The 23,112-nt window shown below is 37.3% G+C and overlaps 1 protein-coding gene across 6 annotated transcripts in view; it reads right to left on the bottom strand.

Moving 5' to 3' along the window:
• Positions 1-23,112, bottom strand: part of LOC115427623 (von Willebrand factor A domain-containing protein 7-like) — an 80,867-nt gene that overhangs the window by 21,860 nt on the left and 35,895 nt on the right. For 2 of the 6 annotated variants that reach the window (XM_030146264.1, XM_030146249.1), the window contains exons 4-13: positions 21,538-21,660; positions 20,943-21,012; positions 20,675-20,848; positions 20,370-20,534; positions 10,312-10,501; positions 7,621-7,757; positions 7,365-7,509; positions 5,173-5,266; positions 1,295-1,423; positions 683-869 (exon numbers count right to left, since the gene is read on the bottom strand). In XM_030146264.1, the coding sequence (XP_030002124.1) occupies positions 683-869; positions 1,295-1,423; positions 5,173-5,266; positions 7,365-7,509; positions 7,621-7,757; positions 10,312-10,497 (878 nt within the window). In that variant the 5' untranslated portion in view covers positions 10,498-10,501; positions 20,370-20,534; positions 20,675-20,848; positions 20,943-21,012; positions 21,538-21,660. The other 4 variants (XM_030146256.1, XM_030146271.1, XM_030146239.1 and 1 more) reach the window with 4 other exon arrangements.

Below are 23,112 nucleotides of genomic sequence, written 5' to 3'. Positions count from 1 at the left end.
CCCAGTATGCCATCCAAACTCAAATAGACTGTAACCAAAATCAGCTCTAATTAATGAATATTGTGTAATAATGTTAGTGTGTGTCATCAGTATCCTACAGTATTAGCTCTGTTGTTGAAGTGTCTGCCTTTCTACTGTCTACACACAGCAATATGTACAGTTCCACCACTAGAACATATGACACAGCATCAGGACAATAACAGTATTTCACATAGTGTAGCTGTTAAAAAAAAAAAAAAAAAAGCCAGCCGCTACAACAGAGCTAATATTGTAGGCTACTGATGACAGCCACTGGAACAGAGTGGCTCACAGTAGTTAACCCAGTCTAGCACCTAGCTAGCATTTGGTGCAGCTAATGTGCTCTGGACACAAACAGAGCCTGTTCTATCTGTAATATCAGGTCCATCAGATCCAGGCTCTGTCTGGAACCAGCTGAAACCATGGATGGAACTGTTGTGTGCGACCACTGGACGTGGAAAGCAGGGTTAAAAACGAACAAAAATGAGAACGTTCAGATCAAATTCTATATTAGTCGGTTTGCCGTCCAGTGTGCAGTCCGGCACTTCCGCCGTCCGTCATGGCGCTCGTTTGCGGCGTGAACAGAGCGTGACGTAACGTGCAAAGGGTCAATAAAGGTGCAATAAATCAGAGTTAGTTGATGGTTATGTTGGGACCACCTTACCTCAGAAAGTCCTTATCCCCGGCAGCTAGGCGGACGTCCTCCAGTAGCTGGAGGCTGGCAGCGGTGGAAGTGTTCAATGCAGCGGTGTGGAACGCCGCGTTGTCTGAGCGACGTTCATCTTTGCTGATACCACCACGAGGAACTGCTGCACTGGTCAGGTCCCCCAGACCACCATGACTACATTTACCTGGTACAGAAGGACAGAGGGGACAGAGGAGACCGAGAGGACAGAGAGGACAGATATATATATGTATATATATATATATATATATATATATATATATATATATAGATATATATATAGATAGATAGATAGATAGATAGATAGATAGATAGATAGATAATTGCAGTTGAAGATAGTTGCAGCTCCATAGTTAACACCAATAATTGTTGATTGTGATCTGTGTATACCTTGTGCAGGTTGTGGTAGAGTATGGTGACCCGCTGGCAGGTGGTTCTTTAAATGTGTCATGGTGTAGGGGTTGTGGGCCTAAATGTTGGAAAAAGTCCAGGTCCTTCTTAGTCCCGGTCCGTCCCTGCCTGTATGTGTGCTTTTGACTTTAGTTCCTGTATATACGTACGCTGCTGTGTGCTACAGTTTGGAGTTTGTACCTGCAGGCTTAGCATTGGAGAACATTCCCATGTAGCCTGATGTGAGCTTCTTCTCCTTCAGGATGTTGGGAAGGATGGGACTGGGACAGGTTCCACTGGCACAGTCACTGCAGGTAGGGGTGTTCACATCTGGAACAAATATGAACCAGTCCTTTAGTCCAAAAAAGGGCAGCAAGGAAAAGAACTATTCTCATTTTTAATTTCCCTCCAATCCATAAAAAGGACCAACATTATTTAGTGGAATTTAACTGATAAGAACCTAAGTGTTTATTTAATGTTTAACCCTTAGCTCCTCCCCCTTGGGCATTTTTGTCCATTTTTCTGTTTTTTTTTTTGTTTTGTTTTTTATTGGTTGATTATTTTGGCTGTTGTTGCAGCTTTCTGCATGAAATTTGGCAGAAATGTTTCTTTTTAGTTATATTTTTTGAAATCCAGCATCTTTAACACTTAGATGTGTTTTATTTTCCCATGATGCATTTGTTCCCTCTGATCACCCTAGTGGACAAAAATGTACACACACAAAAAAACTACTATAAAACCATCATACATCAATAGTTTTTCTTGCTTTTTTTTTTTAATATAAATCTCTTAACCAACACACACACACACCCACACACACACACACACACACTGTCAGTCAATGTATCTGCTCCACATCCGTCACTTATTCAAAGCCTGTATGTTTGTGTTTCTGATTCATTCATACTGTATTTCATATGCTCTGTTGTGTCTGTTTTGTTGTTGAAACTTTCAAAGATGTTACAGTTTTCACAACAAATGTTCACACTAATGAATCTGATGTTGATTTAACAAGTATTTTACACATGCACACGAAGAAATCACATCACAGAGAAAATACTAATGCAATCAAATCAGTTTTGTTGATAATCTTTGACCTATCCAAGGCTCTAATATCCACCAATGTTTCATCCACCTACTATGTATTTTATGGAAAACATTACATTTTTTGTGTTTTTTCCACCACCAAAGACGGTGGAGGTTTTGTTTTCATCAGGGTTTGTTTGTTTGTTTCTTTGTTTGTGTGCAAGATAACTCCAAAAGTTATGGACCAATTTTGATGAAATTTTCAGGAAATGTTGATACTGACACAAGGAACACATGATTACATTTTGGAGGTGATTGGGGGGGTCTGATTTGCCTTGGTGGAGGTCTGCACTCTCTGACTGCTTTTCTAGTTATTTGTAATAAATCACTCAGAATTCAAATGATTAAACTGGCATTTAAAGGGTTAAAATTTTGAAAAGTTTTGCGCAGGGGGGAAGTTGTTTAAGAGATTTATGAAAGAAAAAAAAAGCTAGAAAAAATGCTGACGTATGATGATTTTATAGTATCTTCTGTTTATGTGTACATTTTTGTCCACGAGGGTGACCAGGGGTGGTTTTTTGAGGGGGGTATAAGGGTTAATAAGTATTTGTACCAATCATTATTGTTGTCTCATAGTCAATAAACGGACTAATTTCATTTAAAGGTAGGGTAGGAGGTCTTAGAAAAATGGTTGATGCTGCTACATTTTGAAAATACTCAATTCAAAGTCCAAACCCCTTTCTTCAGACATCCCTCTGAAGCCACACCTCCAGAGTACTGCCACGCACAATGCTCGTTCTCGAGGGTTCACAAGTGCTGCACGGCAACAGTTCACCGGCTCCAACCCCGATCCATGCAAAGCTCATCCCCCCCACTCTTACAGAACAGTCCCAGTTCAGACTTGTCTGACTAATGTTACATTTACTACAGATTTATGTTAGTGACTAAACACTTTACCGGTCAACTTTACATCCTAATATAACTAGTATAACTAATATAGCTAATATAACTAATATAGCTAATATAACTAATGTAACTAATATAGCTAGTATAACTAATATAGCTAATATAACTAATGTAACTAATATAGCTAATATAACTAATATAACTAATATAGCTAATATAACTAATATAGCTAATATAACTAATGTAACTAATATAGCTAATATAACTAATATAGCTAATATAACTAATGTAACTAATATAGTTAATATAACTAATATAGCTAATATAACTAATATAGCTAATATAACTAATGTAACTAATATAGCTAATATAACTAATATAGCTAATATAACTAATGTAACTAATATAGCTAATATAACTAATATAGCTAATATAACTAATGTAACTAATATAGCTAATATAACTAATGTAACTAATATAACTAATGTAACTAATATAGCTAATATAACTAATATAGATAATATAACTAATATAACTAATATAGCTAATATAACTAATATAACTAATATAGCTAATATAACTAATGTAACTAATATAGCTAATATAACTAATATAGCTAATATAACTAATGTAACTAATATAGCTAATATAACTAATATAACTAATATAGCTAATATAGCTAATATAACTAATGTAACTAATATAGCTAATATAACTAATGTAACTAATATAGCTAATATAACTAATATAGCTAATATAACTAATATAACTAATATAGCTAATATAACTAATATAACTAATATAGCTAATATAACTAATGTAACTAATATAGCTAACATATAACTATAAATAAATAAATAAATATACAGGGTGGGGAAGCAAAATGTACAATATTTTGAGGCAGGGATTGAAAGACAGTGTATGACCAATTAGTTTATTGAAAGTCATGAGAATTTATTTGCCACATGAAAATTGACATAATAGAAAATGTTTTTATTCTATGTGTCCTCCTTCTTTCTCAATAACTGCCTTCACACGCTTCCTGAAACTTGCGCAAGTATTCCTCAAATATTGGGGTGACAACTTCTCCCATTCTTCTTTAATAGTATCTTCCAGACTTTCTGGTAATAGTTTTGCTCATAGTCATTCTCTTCTTTCCATTATAAACAGTCTTTATGGACGCTCCAACTATTTTTGAAATCTCCTTTGGTGTGACGAGTGCATTCAGCAAATCACACACTCTATGTCGTTTGCTTTCCTGATTACTCATATGGGCAAAAGTTTGTGAAAAGGTATGGATAATAGTGTTAGGTATGATTATGACATCAGTATATGTTTGGTTTCAAAACAATTGACGTAGTGCCTGCTGAGAAAAAACAACTAAATGTTCATTGTAAATTTTGCTTCCCCACCCTGTATATATATATATATATATATATAAAACTAATATAGCTAATATTGCTATAATAACTAATATATAACTACTGTAACTAATGTAGCTAACATAAGTAATGTAACTAATATAGCTAATATAACTAATATAGCTAATATATCCAAGCTCTGGCTCTGTCTTCGTTTCCTGTACCAGTTGCTCCAAACCTCTGAGAACGCACGATTCATGCACAAAAAGGGGTACGAACAGAGGGGGGAGGGACAAAAGGCAGTTGAGTTTGATAGACATATCACCGTTCAATCATTTCGATGGGTCGGTTAAAATGATTGGATGGTGTTTTTTCAGTCCTGTCCGTTCCACAGGTGACTAATTTTTTTTTAATTTTTGTGTTAGAGCATTTAATTAATCGGTTGTAATGAGGGTGTGAAGGGGATTTTAAACAATAAAAAAACGGTCCAGGAAAACATCTGGCACCCCACCTTTAACCCAGGTAAATGGTCAGGGGGCTTCTGTTGGATGGTACAGGTTCTGTATTAGGATTCCAGGGAACACCCCAGAGTCTGCTTTCATAACTGCTGCTCTGTGGTTCTATGCACACTGTATGTTTGGACTCTTTTGCCTTTGTTCACAGGTAAAAGTGCGTATTTGTTATCTGCGTTCAACAGTTAACTGTCCGTTAAGCGTGGAGTTATCTCCTTCGTGACTTTATTCAACCCCACCCACTGGCATATCCATCGTGGTGACTGGTACGCACCTGCTAAGTTTTCCAAAGGCAGGTCTGGGCGTATGAGGTTCACGTACGGCTTTGTGTTTCCCAGCTCCACCCAGTTACTGTGGCTGTAGAAATCCTGAAAACAACAAACGCACAAATATTTTCAGAGTTTTAAGTTCCTTTTTATGTCATAGAAGTCATCAACACCGGATTATGGAATGCAACACGCTGTGAGCGTGTTCAAACTGTGGTTAAAGACCGGAGGGAAAGTTTCACTCTTTCTCAACTTTCACTCTACAAAATAAACCCATTCACTTCTACACATGGGAAACAAAGGGAATCACACACCTCCGCCACTTATTTCACAACAATCCATTCATGCCATTCAACACAGTTATTCAGACCTATGGGGTTGGGAGAGATCAGTTTCTTCAATATTAACAGTTTAAACTAAGAATTAAAGAAAAAGTTAACTTAAGCAATAACACACTCCAGCCATCCCAGTTAACTGAAGAACTCTTCCAAATCAGTAATCCTAAGAAACTAACATCCAAACTGTACTCACTCATATCCACCTTAAATAGCACAATAACACTCCCAACAATCAAGTGGGAAAATGATCCGGCCTTCTCTCCCAACACCGATTTCTGGGAACAAATCTGTAAAAACACTTTCTCCATGACCACTAACACCAACCTACAGCTTATATAATATAAAACCATTCACAGAACTCACATCACTCAAAACAAAATGTTTAAAATGGGACTGGCCGACTCAGATATCTGTTTACGTTGCATGTCAGGGAGCACAGACGACTACTTTCACGCCATGTGACTTTGCCAACCAGTCCACACCCTTTAGATAAAGGTCACTGAAACACTATCCACCATCCTGAGTTCCAGAATCCCAGCATCAGCACCACTCTGTCTTCTTGGCGACATATCCAATGTACACCTCCCATCCAGATACAAAAACCCACTACTCATTTCTCTAGCTGTCACCAAAAAAGTAATCCTCCAAAACTGGAAATCCAAGAATGCGTGTCATATCACTCACTGGACTAACCTCATGGCTGAATATATATCAATGGAAAAAAATAATGCTCTTCAGAAGAAGCATATGTCAGCTGTTGAGAACAACTGGAACCCATTCATAACTTTTTTTAAAACAAACATAGCCAAAAACCGCATATATCATCAGAACAGAACACATACCCCCTGGCCCCTTCAACCCCCCCCCCCCCAACACCCACTTTTCTATCTTAGCATTCAACTTCCACACCTCACCCCCACTAATCATTAACATAGATATACACACACACACACACACCACACTAACAACAATGCAATACATCTGATTGACATTAGTATCTATAAGAGCAACCGCTTAAATTGTCCATTTATCTTGTCTTATGTTCGTTCCGTCCCACTGTCATGTGTCAACCTGTCACTTTGTTAAGTCTCGTCCCTGTGCACTTGTGTTTATATGAACCCCTCCCTCTATGTATATGTGTACTTGCAAGGAATGCAGGACACTATGAGTGTAAACTTGAAATTGCTACTGGTCACTTGTTAAGCATAAGCTGCAATTAAAAAATAAAGTTGTCCCTTGAAGAGGGGGGTTGGTGGCGGGTTAAAAAAAAAAAAAAGAAAGAGTAGAGGGAATATTAGCACATGTGGAAAGATGGGAAAATGCAAGTTTCAGCAGAAGTGATTGGAGGAGGAACTGTTCAGGACCTGGTTTGTTTGTTTGTTTCTTAATTTTGAATTTGCATTAAAACCAAACAACAAAAGGATTATATAAAAGAAAGTCCAACATTTGAAAAGGAGCGGGATGAAGTTTAACTTATAATGTCCCGGCCCCTTACCCCATCCTTCATCCTACCCTAAATTCCTACACAAAACACAAAATTGCTGAACATATCAAGGATAGATAAAGATGGCTAAAGCCTGTCGACGGTAAACTATAAAACTATATATAAAAGTGTATCTGCAGTTGGACATGGGCATTGAATGTGTTTAAAGGGGCATTAAAAAGAGCAATAAAAGCATTAAATTAGATTTATTAATACCTGCAGAAACCCTGTTCAATTCACATTCATTTATTTACAAGTTCACATTTTATTTACAAATCATTTAAAAAACATATGCAACTTTTATTCATAATTTACAGCAAGATATGGTTTTGTAAAAAGGGTAACCCCAGAGTCTATCCACAGCTTGTAAACAGCTCACCTGTAGAACATGAAGGACTCGGCCCAGCGTCTCCCTGGCGGCCTGGAAGTTGGCCTGGCGGACGTTGGCCTTAATGGCTGCCATGCCCTCCATGATGAGGCCCCTCCCCTCCAGAAAGGCCTCTGAGTTGAAGTGATGAGGAGCACTGACAAAGGAATGACTCAGTCAACATGAAAATAAATCAAGTTGGAAGCTTTCCAGCACACACACACACACACACACACACACACACACACAGTCCCATTGTTGACTCTACCTGTTGGCAAAATCCCGGTCTACTAATCCATTCTGCATGCAGATTTCCCGCAGAGCGGCGTGAAACTTGGCCCCGGACACTTGTCCAGTGGCTGTGTGACCTAAACAGGCCTGGACCAGCTCTTCTGGGGAGGAACCCTGGGGTCAGAGGTCAAAGAGCACAAGTCACGTTTAGCTGACACACAGTGAAGGCTGGTGAAAGAGTACCGTACTTTCCAGACTCTAAGCCGCTACTTTTTTCTTGTTTTGAACCCTGCAGCTTATACAGCAATGCAGCTCGAGTATAGATTTATACGGGCTAACGGCCTCCAGGGGGCGCTCTAGCAGGAAGCACAAAAGTGAGACAGACAGGTGGAAGAGGTGATGAAGAGGAGAAGTTTGAATCTGAACTTTTAACAATCATTTTGCGTGTCATGCACGAACCCTCATCACGGAAAACACACGAAGAAATGCATATTTTGCAGCTTTTAAGTTAAAAGAAATCGATGTCTCTAAGAAGGAAACAGAGCTGCCAAACAGAAGTGCCATTGAGCAACAACGGAGGAGAGACGTAGAAGGAGTGTGACAGAGCCTTTCTGAGGATGTTCAACTCTGACACTGAAGAAGACGACTACAGTGGTTTAATGAGCAGAAGGAGGATGAAGGTACAGATCAATGACTTTTCTGGGTTTTTGAACCAGCCTGTTCCTGCCGTTTTACTGCTGTGTTACAGACACTGTTTGGAAAAAAGCAGTTAAGGTATGGAAATAAATATTTAAATAATCTGTCTGTTTACCATCTGTCTGTGTAAATATCTCATGTCACAACGTGGACACCTGCGGCTTATATTCCGGTGCGCCTTATAGCCCAGAAAGTACGGTAAACTACTAAAAAGGATTAGAGCAGGGCTGTCCAGGGGTGGAAGAAAATATCTGTTCTGCAATATATCACGATATTTCATTTCACAATACTGTATTGATATTAAAAAGTACTGTATCGCCAAGGCCGATCAGTGGGGCCCCCCCGTGGACCCCACCCCACCCCTGATCACCACCAAAATTTAATAATTTCTTCCTTGTGCCATTATCAACATTTCCTGAAAATTTCATGAAAATCCGTCCATAACTTTTTCTGTTATCTTGCTAACAAACAAACAAACAAACAAACAAAAACAAACATGCGCGCAAGCACACAAAGCAAAGCGATCACAATTTTTACCTCCGCCAGGAGGTAAAATATCACACCCTGAATATTGTTTTCAGTGAGTATTGTTGTGTGTACTGGATCCTCTGTAGTGTTTGCATAGAGCTGTGATCCCGTACAGTCGTGTACATGCTGTGTTTTCTGTAGATGTACATACTGTTCATATGAAACACACATCTGTGAAGGCCCAATACTTCACAGTCATATGTTCTGAGAACAGATGCTGTAAGGTTTCTACAAATATGCTTTGGCAGTTGTGGAAAAAAAGAACATTCTCACACACTGAACACTGTGTTTTCAGTTGTTTTTTTGTAGTGTGCAATGATGTGTATAGTGTTTAAATGTTTGCAGGCTTTGAGCAGCTGTTTTGAAGTGAAAGTTTGAATTTTGAAGAGAGAAAGTGTAGTTTTGTTTATGTAGCTTTGGAAAAGTGTGCTGTGTTTAGAGTTTTGGAAAAATGGAGGAAAATTTTATGAAATGTGTTTTAGCAGTTGAGAAAACTGTAATGTATGGTTTATAAGCACAGTTATAATGATTTTACTCATCATTATTAAGCTCATCTACAATGTGCTTACTTATTGTATTTTCATACTTTATAAATTATGGATTCAGCATTTAAAAATTTAGTTTTGCATCCTTTACAAACCAGTTCTGATGTGCATTTCTGCTCACACATACACTATTCAGACATGTACTAATGGTTTGTGAATATGTTAGTGGGTATTTTATACTAACTCACACATTTATTTTCTAATAGATGTCCTATGAACAGTTATTAATAAAGGAATCCATTATTTCAGGTAGTTCTAAAGCACTTACTACTCATTAATTAAGTCTATGGTGTGAGCTCATCTGAAGTGTGGACTATCTGTGCCATATAAAACATTTACAAATGCGATTTAAAGGTTGACAATGCCTAAAGACTCACAAAAGTCTCAGTTATTCTGACAAAGGAAAGACACAGTACATTGGACTATCAAACAAACTGCATGATTGAATGATGAATGATTATGATTATGATTGTGAATGATTAGTAAAACATTTATAACTGTGCTGATAAACCATATACTAATGAGTATTCATGTCAGAAATATGCTTTAGAAATAATGAATACAGTATTTGTTGATGCTTAACTAATGCTTCATAGTGTGTACTTATTATAAAGTGTTAACAAATATTTTCATAATTTAATTTAATTTAAATATGTTGCTAACAAACAAACAAACCAACAAACAAACAAACCCTGACAAAAACACAACCTCCAATTCGGAGGTAATAAGACAGAATCACCTAAAGAGGAACTTTTCAGTGAGATATAAGAACTGATTTATAGACAATAGATCTAGAAAAGCTAATTTCAGGAAATCTTACCAAAATAATTTTCACTTGTTCTACTGGCAGATTTTTTTTTTTTGCTGATTTCACACCAAAAAAAATCTGCCAATGGAACCAGTGAAACTAGAGTTGTTCAGATGTAGGTTTCCTCCAGTGTTCCAGTTTTCCATCCTACCGTGGGGGTGAACTGGTGCCCCGCAGCCTCGGCCACAGCCCGACACGTTTCTGTGACTTTCTGCAGTAGAGCCGTTCCTGTGATGCTGACGTGAGTGGACTTTCCTCTGCCAAAGGGAACGAAGGCCACAGTGGGTCCGGACAGAACCGACACCAGCAGAGCAACAACCAGCACTGAACTCATCATCAAACTACAGGGAAAGAAGAAGGAGAACTGATGAAATACAGGATAGAATCAAGTTTTATACTGATTTATACTTACACTATAAGACAGGGCTGTCAAACTCATTTTGGTTCAGGTCCATATTTAGCCCAATTTGATCTCAAGTGGGCCAGACCAGTGAAATAATGACTTAATAACTTATAAATAATGACAAATCCAAATTTTTCTTTTTGTTTTAGTACAAAAACCCCAATTAAATTATGAAAATATTTACATTTTACAAAAAAGATGTGAATAACCTGAAAAAGCAGAAATTTCATTCAAAAAATTAGTGCAATTTTAACAATGTTATACCTTGACTTATTATTTATACATGCACATTACACACAGTGTTACATAAACGTTTAGTAACAGGCAGAATATTGTTCAAATTGCACATTTCAGGTTGTTCATCTTTGTTTTTATTTATGTATTTATTTGCATTTTATTGTGAAAGAATAGTTTTGTAAATGTTAATATTTTTCACAGTGTAATCTTAGTTTTTCCACTTAAATTTTTTCCACATAATTTTTCACAAAGAAAATTTGGAGTTGTCATTATTTATGGGTTATTGTGTTATTTTTACTGGAGATCACATTGGTCTGTATGTGGAACCTGAACCAAAAGGATTTGGACAACCTGGACTGTTCAGGTCCATTTTTGCACTTTCATCCTGCGGGCCAGATTGGATCATTTGGCAGGCCAGATTTGGCCCCCGGGCCACATGTTTGACACCTGTGCTATAAGAGATTCATACATTGTGCATGTGCAGATGTTCCAAACTGACTGTGTCTTCATGTCCAAATCAAGGTTATTATCGTTAATGGAAACTAACGAAATGATGAAAACTACAATTGAAAGAACATTTTCGTTAACTGAAATAAATAAAAACTGTAATTAAAGAAAAAAAATTATAACTGACACTGTATTGTGTGTTTACAAAACTAACTAAAACGGATAAAAAATTATGGATAAATTCCCTTAATTTTCGTCTTTGTCAATGTCGGATTAATATGAAATCGATTTATTTCACTCAAGCAATTTTAGCTACACTGTAAAAAAAATCTGTAACTTAACAGAATTTTCACTGTTTATTTTACAGATTTTTCCTGTATTTTTAAGATACAGGAAAATATCAATGAAATGACAAAAACAGACTGTGATTTTACACGTCAAATGTAAAACAACATGAAAAACCTGTAACTGTGAATAAACATAAAACTTAAATTTTTTAAAAGAAATTTTTTCTTTTTTCACAGAAAAATAGTTAAAATACATTTGCAAATGTATCGTAATTTCACAAATATTTCTTTTCTATTTATGAGATTAAACTGTTAATTTAAAGTTTAATACTGTAAAATAAATAAATAAATAAATAAAACGAGATAAAATTACTGACAATTAACCGTATGTAACCGTAACCGTTATGTGCCATTATTTCATGTAGGTATTTTAAAGTTAAATTTTAGACGTGTATTTTAGTTATTTTTTAAAATTGGCCTTAGTTTTAGTCGATTTTAATTCATTTATTTATTAGTTATTTATTCTATTGATATGGCTAATACGGGTCCCCAGTAACCAGTTTCATTCTTTCTTTGTGATGGAATGACAAACAAACTCCTTTGAATCCTTTGAAAAGAAGTATTTGTTCTGTAAGTTGAACCAGACTTGTTTGTTAATTGACAAATTTCTTGTGTAATTACAGGAGGTTTCACAACAAAAATGTTGAATAAATGTATTTTTGTGAATGTATAACATGTATAAGCACTGATAAACTGTCCAAATACAGTTTTTATCAGTGGATTGGACAACTGAGTCTCACTGAAAATTATTTATATATATATTTATAGGTAATAAGACTGTTTTAATACATGAAAATATTCTTTATTAAACATTAAAAAGTCCAAAAAATATGCAAAATCTCATGTAAAGTTAGGGCAAAAAAACTGTATTTTAATTATGGAAAATTACCGTATTTTTATGAGATGGTTATTTTCTGTTATTTTACAGTATTTTTTCTGCACCCCTGCTGCCGGAATAATACCATTTTTTATGTTTGTTTGTTTGTTTTTTACAGTGTAGCGGCGCCATACGATATTTAATGGTCCGTCACTTGTGTTCACTTGTGGTTTCCAGTCGTCTTCTGGTCCCCACTCTACCTGGAAACATGGAGACTAAAGTTGGGAGAAAGCAGCAGAGTCCTGTCTGGGATTTATTTGAATACGACGACAGAGAAGAAGAGAAAAGATATTAAAAAACTAAAACTAAACTAAAACTAAGCATTTAGAAAATAACGAAAACTAATAAAAACTAGCAAACCTGCTCTAAAAACAAATTAAAACTAACTGAATTAGAGAAAAAAAAGTCAAAACTAAATAAAACTAAACTATAATGAAAAATCCAAAACTATTATAACCTTGGTCCAAATATGATCACTTCGCTCATGTCCTTCCTAAAGTTTTCCAGAACTTTTTTATGTCGTCTTCCGCTCTTCACATTTATCCTACACGATACTCAAGCCAATGTTATCTTCCGTACTGTTGAACTTCTGTCGGTCAGTATTCTTTAAAATATGGCGGACCTGTTTGGAATAATCTACGACCTGAACTTCAATCAACATCTTCTTTATCATTATTTAAAAAGCATCTGAAAAGGACTGTAATTTATGAAAAAATGTAAGGCCGTATATCATTTGATTTGTATATTTTATTTTTTACTTTTAATTATTATTTCAGTTGTATCGTATTTTTATTCTTTATTTCTTTTTTGTGTATTGTTTATTTCTGGGGAGGTATTTATAGAAGCCTTTTTTGGATTCTATCCTCTCCTGCACAGTGGTGTTACTTGCATGATAATTTAAATTTTTTTCCTAGTTGTTTGTGATATGGAAATAAAAATATAAATAAAATATATGGAGCTGATTTGGGGCCATAAGTTTTGTATATGAAAAAATAAAATTTGAAACTGAAAATTTAAGTTTTGATCTTGAATTTTGAAAAATACAACAATGTATTCAAATTAAAAATAAGTGTATGAAAAGTTTTTTCAGGTTAAATATGATTTTGATTCACTTCAGTAATTCTTTTGAACAAATTATTTATTTTCATTTTTCACTTTCATATATATTTTAATATTTGAGGTTTGATTTTTTTCAGTGCATACACATTTGCACTCTTCTGCTGTTTATATTTTGTTTAATGCTGGCGAATGTCATTTTGTTTGACTTCATTAATGCCAACTCAGTCTGTATTATAGCGACTCGATCCAGTGCAGTGTCACAGCAGTGTTCACTGGATCCACCCACCGTTCTCTGGAACTTAAAAGTATCCCTCATGTTAGATTTACTCCTTTTTCTGACAGTCGAAGCGCTGAGTTTTACTTTCTGTTCATTTCCCTGCTGTTGTGCCTGGAGCAGGATGTTAAACCACAAACTGACTTGCCTTCACTGTGCTATGTGGAAACTATATAATGAGTGGCTGTTTATCTGCACAGTCTGGCATAATTTATTACTCTTATACAGCAAATGGTGCTCATTACTGTCTGAAACCGCTTTTTAAATGTAGGTTTGTCACTGGCATGAGTTTTTTCACGACCAGTGACACAGTGGTGGCTGCTCGTCTTTCAGACAGGGTAAGCTCATTGTCGGCTTACTAAAAAAAAAAAAGAAATTGTCAAGTTATTTAAACATAAATTCGGCCCTCCGTTCCTTTTTAAGAAAATGGTCAGTGACCTTATTGTACCAAGTAAACAAGAAAACACTGAAATTATGTTAAATTGAAACAAGGAAGTACAATGAGTGTGTTTTATTTACAGTGCAAGAAATGAACAAGTCATTTCGTAGTGGTTTCTCTCTTAATTTCTCAAGCAGAATGCGCGACTAGGGATGGGAATCGATAAGAATTTAACGATTTCGATTCCATTATTGATTTTGCTTATCGATCCGATTCCTTATCGATTCTAATTGGGTGAGGGAATAAAAGAGTACAAGCGGGTGTGTTTGCATTAACTGTCTTTTATATTTCGATCTCTGCACAGAAAATATAACGTATACAGTATGTACAAATAATAATAACGGGTGACGCCAGACCCGGTTTGGGGGGGGGGGGGGGTGTACAGTGAAAGTGAAACCAAAGACGCTTTACTAATTCCTCTGATGCTGCATTTCTACTACATGGAACCGGTTCAACTCTGCTCGTCTCCCATTGTTGTGCACCTCATTTCCTTTCCCCTAACTTTGGAAACTTGGATTTGAGGGGGTACGACATTTGTTGTCCGCACCAGAACCAGAACTGGACCTGGATGACGGCCTGGTGTTCACTCTGCCGCTAGATTCACAAGCACTACTAAGTAGTGAATCAAATGAATCACATGCTGTGGACAAATGTTTGAGCAGATAGGAGGGATTCCATCCTTTTGAAGAAATGGAAGCTTTGACAGTGTTCCAGTGGACCTGGTGTCGTCTGTTTAGACTGTTTCTGCCTCAACACCATGTTAGCTATGTTCTGACCAAAACAATGCAGCGTACGTGTGACGTCATCGCGCATGCGCAACAAAGGCGGAATCAATAAGCAGACAGGCAAATGCTTCCAAGGAATCGAGCTACTGGGATCCGGTTCTCAAAAAGAACTGGTTCTCGATTCCCATCCCTGTGCGCGACGGTATTAAACTGAACTGTGTCAGTGAAGGAGTAGATCTCAGAATAGCTGTCAATCAAACAGGATCAGCCTTTCAACCGATCCTCCAATCAGCACGTGGAAGCTCAGCGTCCAGCCCAGTCGAGCTCCGCCCACAGCTCCATTCACCCCCAGAGACGCTGAGCGTCCGGCGATGGGACAACATCGTGGAATTTATCCAATTACCGTCCAGTTTTGAGGTAATGAAAAAAGCAGTTCCACTCAGTCCCATTGAAGTGCATGGACGCTGAGCGTCTACGGACAAATGCACTGAGCAGAGATGGAATGAGAAAACACAGACATGGGAATGGAGGAGAAGTGAACAACATCCAGTCCACTGATTTGGGATAAAAACTGATTCTGAACGAATTCGTCTGTGAGATGAACGTGTTCAAACACATTTGTAGTCAATGAATTGTCAACACAACCAAACATATTTGACCATTTAATTTTCGTAATTTAGGGGAAGCTGAGCTTCCACTGCAGTCTGAGAGAAGTCGCCTCTGCAGTGACGTGAATATAGTGTATATAAAGTGTTGAGTCTGAATTGTTTTAGTTCCTACGTTCCCTGAAGGCAACATGAGCAGAGAAGGTCCCTAAGTTTTTTGTCATGCTGTCACTTATGATTCCACGCCCCTCTCAGTTGAGGCCACGCACTCCACACCACATCAGGGCCAAAAGTTGAACAAGTGAAAAAAAGAGATCTGAAAGTGAAAAAAAGATTTGACAGCGAAAAAAAGAGTCTGAAAGTGCAAAATAAGATGTGAAACTGTAAAAACTAAGATCTGAATCTTAAAAGATAAAATATGCAACTAAAAAAAATCAAACCTCAAATATTAAAATATAAAGTGAAAAATGAAAATAAATAATTTATTCAAAAGAATTACTGAAGTGAATCAAAATTATATTTGACCTGATAAAACTTTTCAGACACTTATTTTTAATTTGAAAACATTGTTGTATTTTTCAAAATTCAAGATCAAAACTTAAATTTTCAGTTTCAAATTTTATTTTTTTATATACAAAACTTATGGCCCTAAATCAGCTAAATCCACTACAATGATATTACTTTCAAAAAGCCTCAGTCTAAACTCAGTCCAGATATGAACTGAATACAGCCTGAACATAAAATATTAAGTCCAGAGGTTCAGACACATGTACACATGTAGAAATGTGCCACTCCTAAACAACATACCCCACCCCTCCCAAATATCTGTCAATATTTAATGTAAAGATTCAAAAACATTGATGTATAACTATTACGCTGTATTTGATCAAATTTAACTGACATATATTGAAATACTAAAAATAATAAAAAAATATGAATGTGAATATGTTTAGTAAAATAAAATAGCACATTTACAAAATGTAATTATACAATCTGTTTGTTACCTACAAGTCCCTCCATAACCTAGCCCCTCCCTCTCTCACTGCCCCCTACCCATCCCCAGCCTCAGATCAGCCAACACTCACCTCCTCATGCCCACCACTAGGACAAAGCACCGGACTTTGGGGGGACCGAGCCTTTGCTGCAGGCGCCCCCTCCCTATGGAACTCACTCCCACAAAACCTCAGGAACTCAGACTCAGCACAAAACTTCAAATCACTGCTCAAGTCTCACCTGTTCAAACTTGCATTTTCTTGAGCCTCTTTTTTTTTTCTCTCTGTTCTTTTTGTTTTGTTTGTTTGTGAAGCGTCTTTAAGTGTCCAAAAAAAGCGCAAGGGTCATGTATTATTATCATGGGTGTTCTTAGCCCAGTTTTGGGGGTGTTGAAGCGCCCCCAAATTGATTCTCAGCACCCCTAAAATATTTGAAGGTTGCTGAAATTTTTCTTTTTTCTTGTTTACTTTATGTCCATTTTTAACATGCTAGAAACATGTCAAAACCATATACAGTACATGGTTGAAACGTAATATTTTAACAGCAAAATACAGCACCCCCCCAATCTATGTAGTCTGTGAAATGGTTTGATCCAGTCCATCCCTCCTCCCTTTCCCTGGCTCAGCCTCTGGGCTCCACCTGTGTACAGCAGTGCGCAGGCGCTGCATTCGACAGTTGGTTCAGAAGAGCAGGAAATACCAGGGTTAAACCAGGACATTTGTTTACTTCTACTACTAAATACCAACACATTATTATCATCACCAGTCCGTATTTTTGCTGCATTGAAACGTAGATCACTGTTTATGCTGTTGGGTGGGAGTTAGCTGATGTTTTTTTCTGTCTAGTAAATGTTCCATGTGGTTCAGTCCACCTCTGTCCTCTGTTTGAACTAGACTGAGAGAAACTGCTGTTGTGTCTGTGCATGTGTTCAGAATAAAGACAAGGAGCTATAGTCTTTAATCTGACTGGATGAACATTAACTCCTATTGTGTGTGTGCGTGTGTGTGTGCACGCACAGACAGGAACATATGATTGAGTGTAAGATCAACTTGTGTAACCTCATTTTCCACAGCAACCAAATATTCTATTACAGTCATGTCAGTTGAATAAATGTACCAGTTTATATCTCTTATTATTTATATACAGTGTTGGGAATAACAGCGTTAAAAATAGTGGCGTTACTAATGCTGTTATTGTTTTCCAGTAACAGGTAATCTAATAAATTACTGTTTGAAATGTTACAACGCCGTTGCCGTTCCCAGCAGTGAAATGTGGTGCGTTACTCTGCACTGATATCGAACAGCTGTCATCCGTCCTGGCTCGCTCAGCCAAGCACGAGAGATGTAACGTTCGCATACGAGTTGAGTCTTTTGAACGTCTCTTTTCAGTGAACGATAAGAACCGATTCGTTGCGAGCCGTTCGTTTACGAGCCGTTCGTTTACGAGCCGTTCGTTTACGAGCCGTTCTTCTATTCAGATTACCCACACACCTTCATGCTTCACCTGTGTGTCCATGAGTCTGAGCTGTCCACGCTGCCTTCACCTGAACCACTAATGACATCTAAGTTTGAGCTGTCCGCAGCACACCCCATTCACTTGAATGCATCTACATGCACAACTAATTTAAGGGAGGAGTTATCAGTGAGTCTGACTGACTGGACTGGAGACTTTTACAGCTGGATCAGAGAGGAGTGACTGAAAAAAGTGGAGATGTGGGATTAACTGGCGGAGCATCTTCTTCCTATAAATGCAGATACGCACTTATGTGGTGGACCCCAGCCGGGTCCTGGTGGACCCCAGCCTCACCACAGTCCTGGTCTTCAGTACCTGTCTGCTGTTCTACTCTGTACAACTGGCCTGTGAAACACACTCAAAAATCAGTTTCCTTTTACATATTTGAAGGTTTTTCAAAAAAGTAACGCAATAATTACTTTCCCTGGTAACTAATTACATTTATGAGGGAGTAATTCTGTTACTAATTCAATAACTTTTTGGGAAAGTAACTAGCTGCCTTCATGCTTCACCTGTGTGTCCATGAGTCTGAGCTGTCCACGCTGCCTTCACCTGAACCACCAATGACAGCGAAGTATGAGTTGTCCGCAGCACAACCCATTCACTTGAATGCAGCTACGTGTGCAGCTAACTTAGGGGAGGAGTTATCAGCAGAGGTGGGTAGAGTAGCCAAAAATTATACTCAAGTAAAAGTACTGTTACTTTAGAAAAATATTACGCAAGTACAAGTAAAAGGTAGTCATCCAAATAATTACACAAGTAAAAGTAAAAAAGTACTAAATACTCAAGTACTGAGTACTTCCTGAGTAACATCATATTTTTTGTTCTTTTAAATTCAGCAATTAATAAATGAAATGTTAAAATAAAATATATATGGGAACATTACAGCTACTTACAAATATACTTTGTAATAATCATTGTTGGTTAAATCACATTCATTCTGTTGTAATGGAGGCAGATACTGTGCATGGTTTTCTATTTACTTTGACCAGTTAGCCTAGATGTCTTTGAACATATCTCCCCTTCTGTCGAATATCTTTAACTCTAATTAAACAAACTGTATTACAAACAGCGCTAGACTGTCCACAGCCAAAACTAAACTTATTACAACTGAATGTGACGTGGTTTCTCAAATTTGAAGTTGAGTTCTTATTGGCTGAAATGTGGACTTGTTTGGGCAGATACAGATGACAGCGCATGAACACAGCTGTTCTGTTTCATAGACCTTAAGGAAAACAGACTTTGAATGTACGGCCAGGGGTGTCAGGGCCGGTTCTAACCAGATAGGAAACATATATAAACCACATAGAACATATAAACCAGATAGAAACATATAGTAAACCAGATAGAAACATCTATAAACCAGATAGAAACATATATAAACCAGATAGAAACATATATAAACCAGATAGAAACATATACAAACCACATAAAAACATATATAAACCAGATAGAAACATATACAAACCACACAGAAACATATATAAACCAGATAGAAACATATGTAAACCAGACAGAAACATATATAAACCACATAGAAACATATATAAACCAGACAGAAACATATATAAACCAGATAGAAACATATACAAACCACACAGAAACATATATAAACCAGATAGAAACATATGTAAACCAGACAGAAACATATATAAACCACATAGAAACATATATAAACCAGACAGAAACATATATAAACCAGATAGAAACATATACAAACCACATAGAAACATATATAAACCAGATAGAAACATATGTAAACCAGACAGAAACATATATAAACTAGAAGCACTCGGAGAGCGCAAGACCTCCGCCAAGGCTGATCAGTGCCCCCCCCCCCGTGCCCCCCCCCCCCCCCCCCCCCCCCCCCCCCCCCCCCCCCGATCACCACCAAAATTTAATCATTTCTTCCTTATCCCATTTCCAACAAACCCTGAAAATTTCATCCAAATCTGTCCATAACTTTTTGAGTTATGTTGCACACTAACGGACAGACAAACAAACAAACAGACAGACAGACAAACAAACAAACCCTGGCAAAAACATAACCTCCTTGGCGGAGGTAACCACAATGAAACGTACACTGTTAGACATTTCATAGGGTTTTTACAGTAACTTGCTGGCAACGCTGTTGCCAGCAAGTTACTGTAAAATTTCAACATGAACTTGAGTGTGTAATGCATGCACACATGATTGTCACATCGTCCCATCTACTCTGTGAAGATGCCTCTGCAACAGGCAGAGGCTGCAGGTAGGAGAGGGCTGTCCGCTCAGACTCTGAGGTAACTCACCTAGTCCAAGTTCTTCCACTCAAACTCTGTCAGCTGGCGAAGGAAGGAGACCACTCTGCTGTTGATGGCCCCTGCCTTCCTCTTCACCACTGCTCCTGTCTTGGACTCACTCCAGTTCGTGCGGTGCATTTTGTCCCTTCCTCTGTGTTGATCCTCACAAAGAATCTTTGGGCAAGAGAGGATGGGAAAAAAAACAAAAAACATACATCAATATACATCTACATGGCTTATTACAGCTCAGAGACAGTGAAAAATATCAACTCTGAATTAACAGCAACATGGCAAAGAAGAGAAAAAGCACTTACCGTTGTATGGGTTCCAACGTTGCACAAGCAGGCTCCTGATATTCTATGTTGAAGACATAGAAGCATTCAAAAAACACAGACAAGGCATCTGCAAAGCCCAGGTCCTCCTCCAAAACGTAGGCCACCTTTAAGTCCATGCTCACCATCCACTTTTTGCACAGAGAAATGTGTTCCCTTAAAGACAAAAAAAGACATTCCACATCTTGACAAAGCACACTTCAAAAGGGATACACTAACCTTCCTCAAAATCACAGAAGTCTTCTCTTACCATGGATCATCAGTGTTGGTGTGGATGGCAGTGTTATGTCTGTCTCAATGGAGAGCTTTGTTGCAGTTGTCTTTAAAACATAGAAAACGCCTGGGATTACAACATGTTTAAAACACATCTTAAAAACAACAATACAGTGCAGTCCATAAGACTGAAACCAATTTGCTCACTATATATTTGATGCCATTTCATGTCATTCACTACACTATATGTGATTTGCTTGATTTAACGTACATCTGATGGACACCAGGAAAAATAGCTGAGCTAATTACCCTGAACTGATTTTTCATGGGCAATACTAGCGTTACCGCCACAAAATGTTTCATGAAAATGCACAGCTGACGTGAACTAATGCTTGACAATATTAACAGTAACGTTAACCAACAGTATTAATTAGCAGTAGTAATGTTATGTTTCTGCAACAGTAGTTAGCTAACATTGTTAGCGTTAGCTTCAATGTTAGCGACATTTACTACTGCAGACGACTGGGGCTAGTATTTGCTCAGCTAATGCAAACACTAGCCATGGCTAACTCCAGAGAATTAAATGTCACATGATAATGCTAACTTCCCCTCTTTATGCTTCTCCTTCTTACCTTAATGCTTTCTTTGTGGTTTCTCTGATGATAAAATCGCTTCTCCAGAAGTCCGTGGTGTCGGTGACATTGAAACCACTGTTGGTTCTACGAGCTAACACTGAACCGTCAGCCACAGTTAATCTATCAAAATGAGAAAGAGATCAAATGACTTTGTAAAGTTCAACAAACGGAAAAAACGTTAAACAAACAGTGTCCGTCACTGAAACCTCCCCCTCGGTAAAACCTGTTGGTTCCACCATGGGTTCCACCTGCACCGTCAGCCCAAGTGTCAGATTCCAAATGTCTGAGATAAAAATGACTGGGTCTGGTCAAGTGCCAAAAGCAGCCATTAAAAAAATCAGTGTCATAAAGAATTTTTTTTAAAATATTGTAGGTACTGTATATTGTGGATGTGCTCACTAAAGCCTCACATGATGCAGATTACAGTAATTTACTACAAAGGGAATTTACAGTATTTTACTGGTTGATAAGAGGTAAATAACTGTTTATTTTATAGATCTGTCTAACAGTGTATATAAACCACATAGAAACATATATAAACCAGATAGAAACATACATAAACCACATAGAAACAGATATAAACCAGATAGAAACATATATAAACCAGATAGAAACATAAATAAATCAGATAGAAACATATGTAAACCACATAGAAACATATATAAACCAGATAGAAAAATATATAAACCGCATAGAAACATATATAAACCACATGGAAACATATATAAACCAGATAGAAACATATATAAACCAGATAGAAAAAAATATAAACTACATAGAAACATATATAAACCACATAGAAACATATATAAACCACATAGAAACATATATAAACCACATAGAAACATACATAAACCACATAGAAACATATGTAACCCAGTTCATCAGCAGTAACCCACACACCTTAGCAGATCTCTCATATCTTATTCATCTACAGTTCCATTAGTAACCAACTTTGCTCATTCAGTTCAGCTAGCTGTAACTAGTACCATCAAACATTTTATGACATTGTAAAAGGTTCCATACATCTGGTAATTGGATTACTTTTCTGCCTCCTCTTCTCTGCTCTTCTAAACTGTGCAGCTAAGGCCTTGGAAGGCCTTTTCATGCTGATAAATCCTCCAGTCTTTACCTGGATGCTTAGTTCTACACCTGTCTGTCCTCTGTCACTCATGCACATGCTCAGTAGGTACCGGCTCTGGAACAGGGAACCGTCTATGTGCTCTATGCCACCAGCCGGCTCTGAGAGCTGTTCCACCTCTTCTGTCTCGTCTAAATCTGATCACCAGCTGTTGCTTCATCCGTTGCTGACGTCGACTCCGTGTTTTGTGCTCCGTGTGTTCACTCTGCTCCTGTGTGAAACCAGAACCAAACTGTCATGTGACTGCCTGGTTACATCTGATTGGTGGTACGGACTCAAACATAGTTACTGACTACATCCAACAAAACCAGTGCTATGTTTGATTGGTGAAAAATGGTCATGTGAGTTTTTGCGGAAGTCTAACAAAACAAAAAGTTTGTGCTGTAACAAATGACCAAAAATAAAAGTAATGAGCAGAATGTACCCCATTG

This window comes from Sphaeramia orbicularis, chromosome 1, assembly GCF_902148855.1.
Source record: "Sphaeramia orbicularis chromosome 1, fSphaOr1.1, whole genome shotgun sequence".
Classification (NCBI taxonomy): domain Eukaryota; kingdom Metazoa; phylum Chordata; class Actinopteri; order Kurtiformes; family Apogonidae; genus Sphaeramia; species Sphaeramia orbicularis.
Note: the sequence above shows the minus strand (reverse complement) of the source record. Positions and strands in the feature narration are given on the sequence as shown.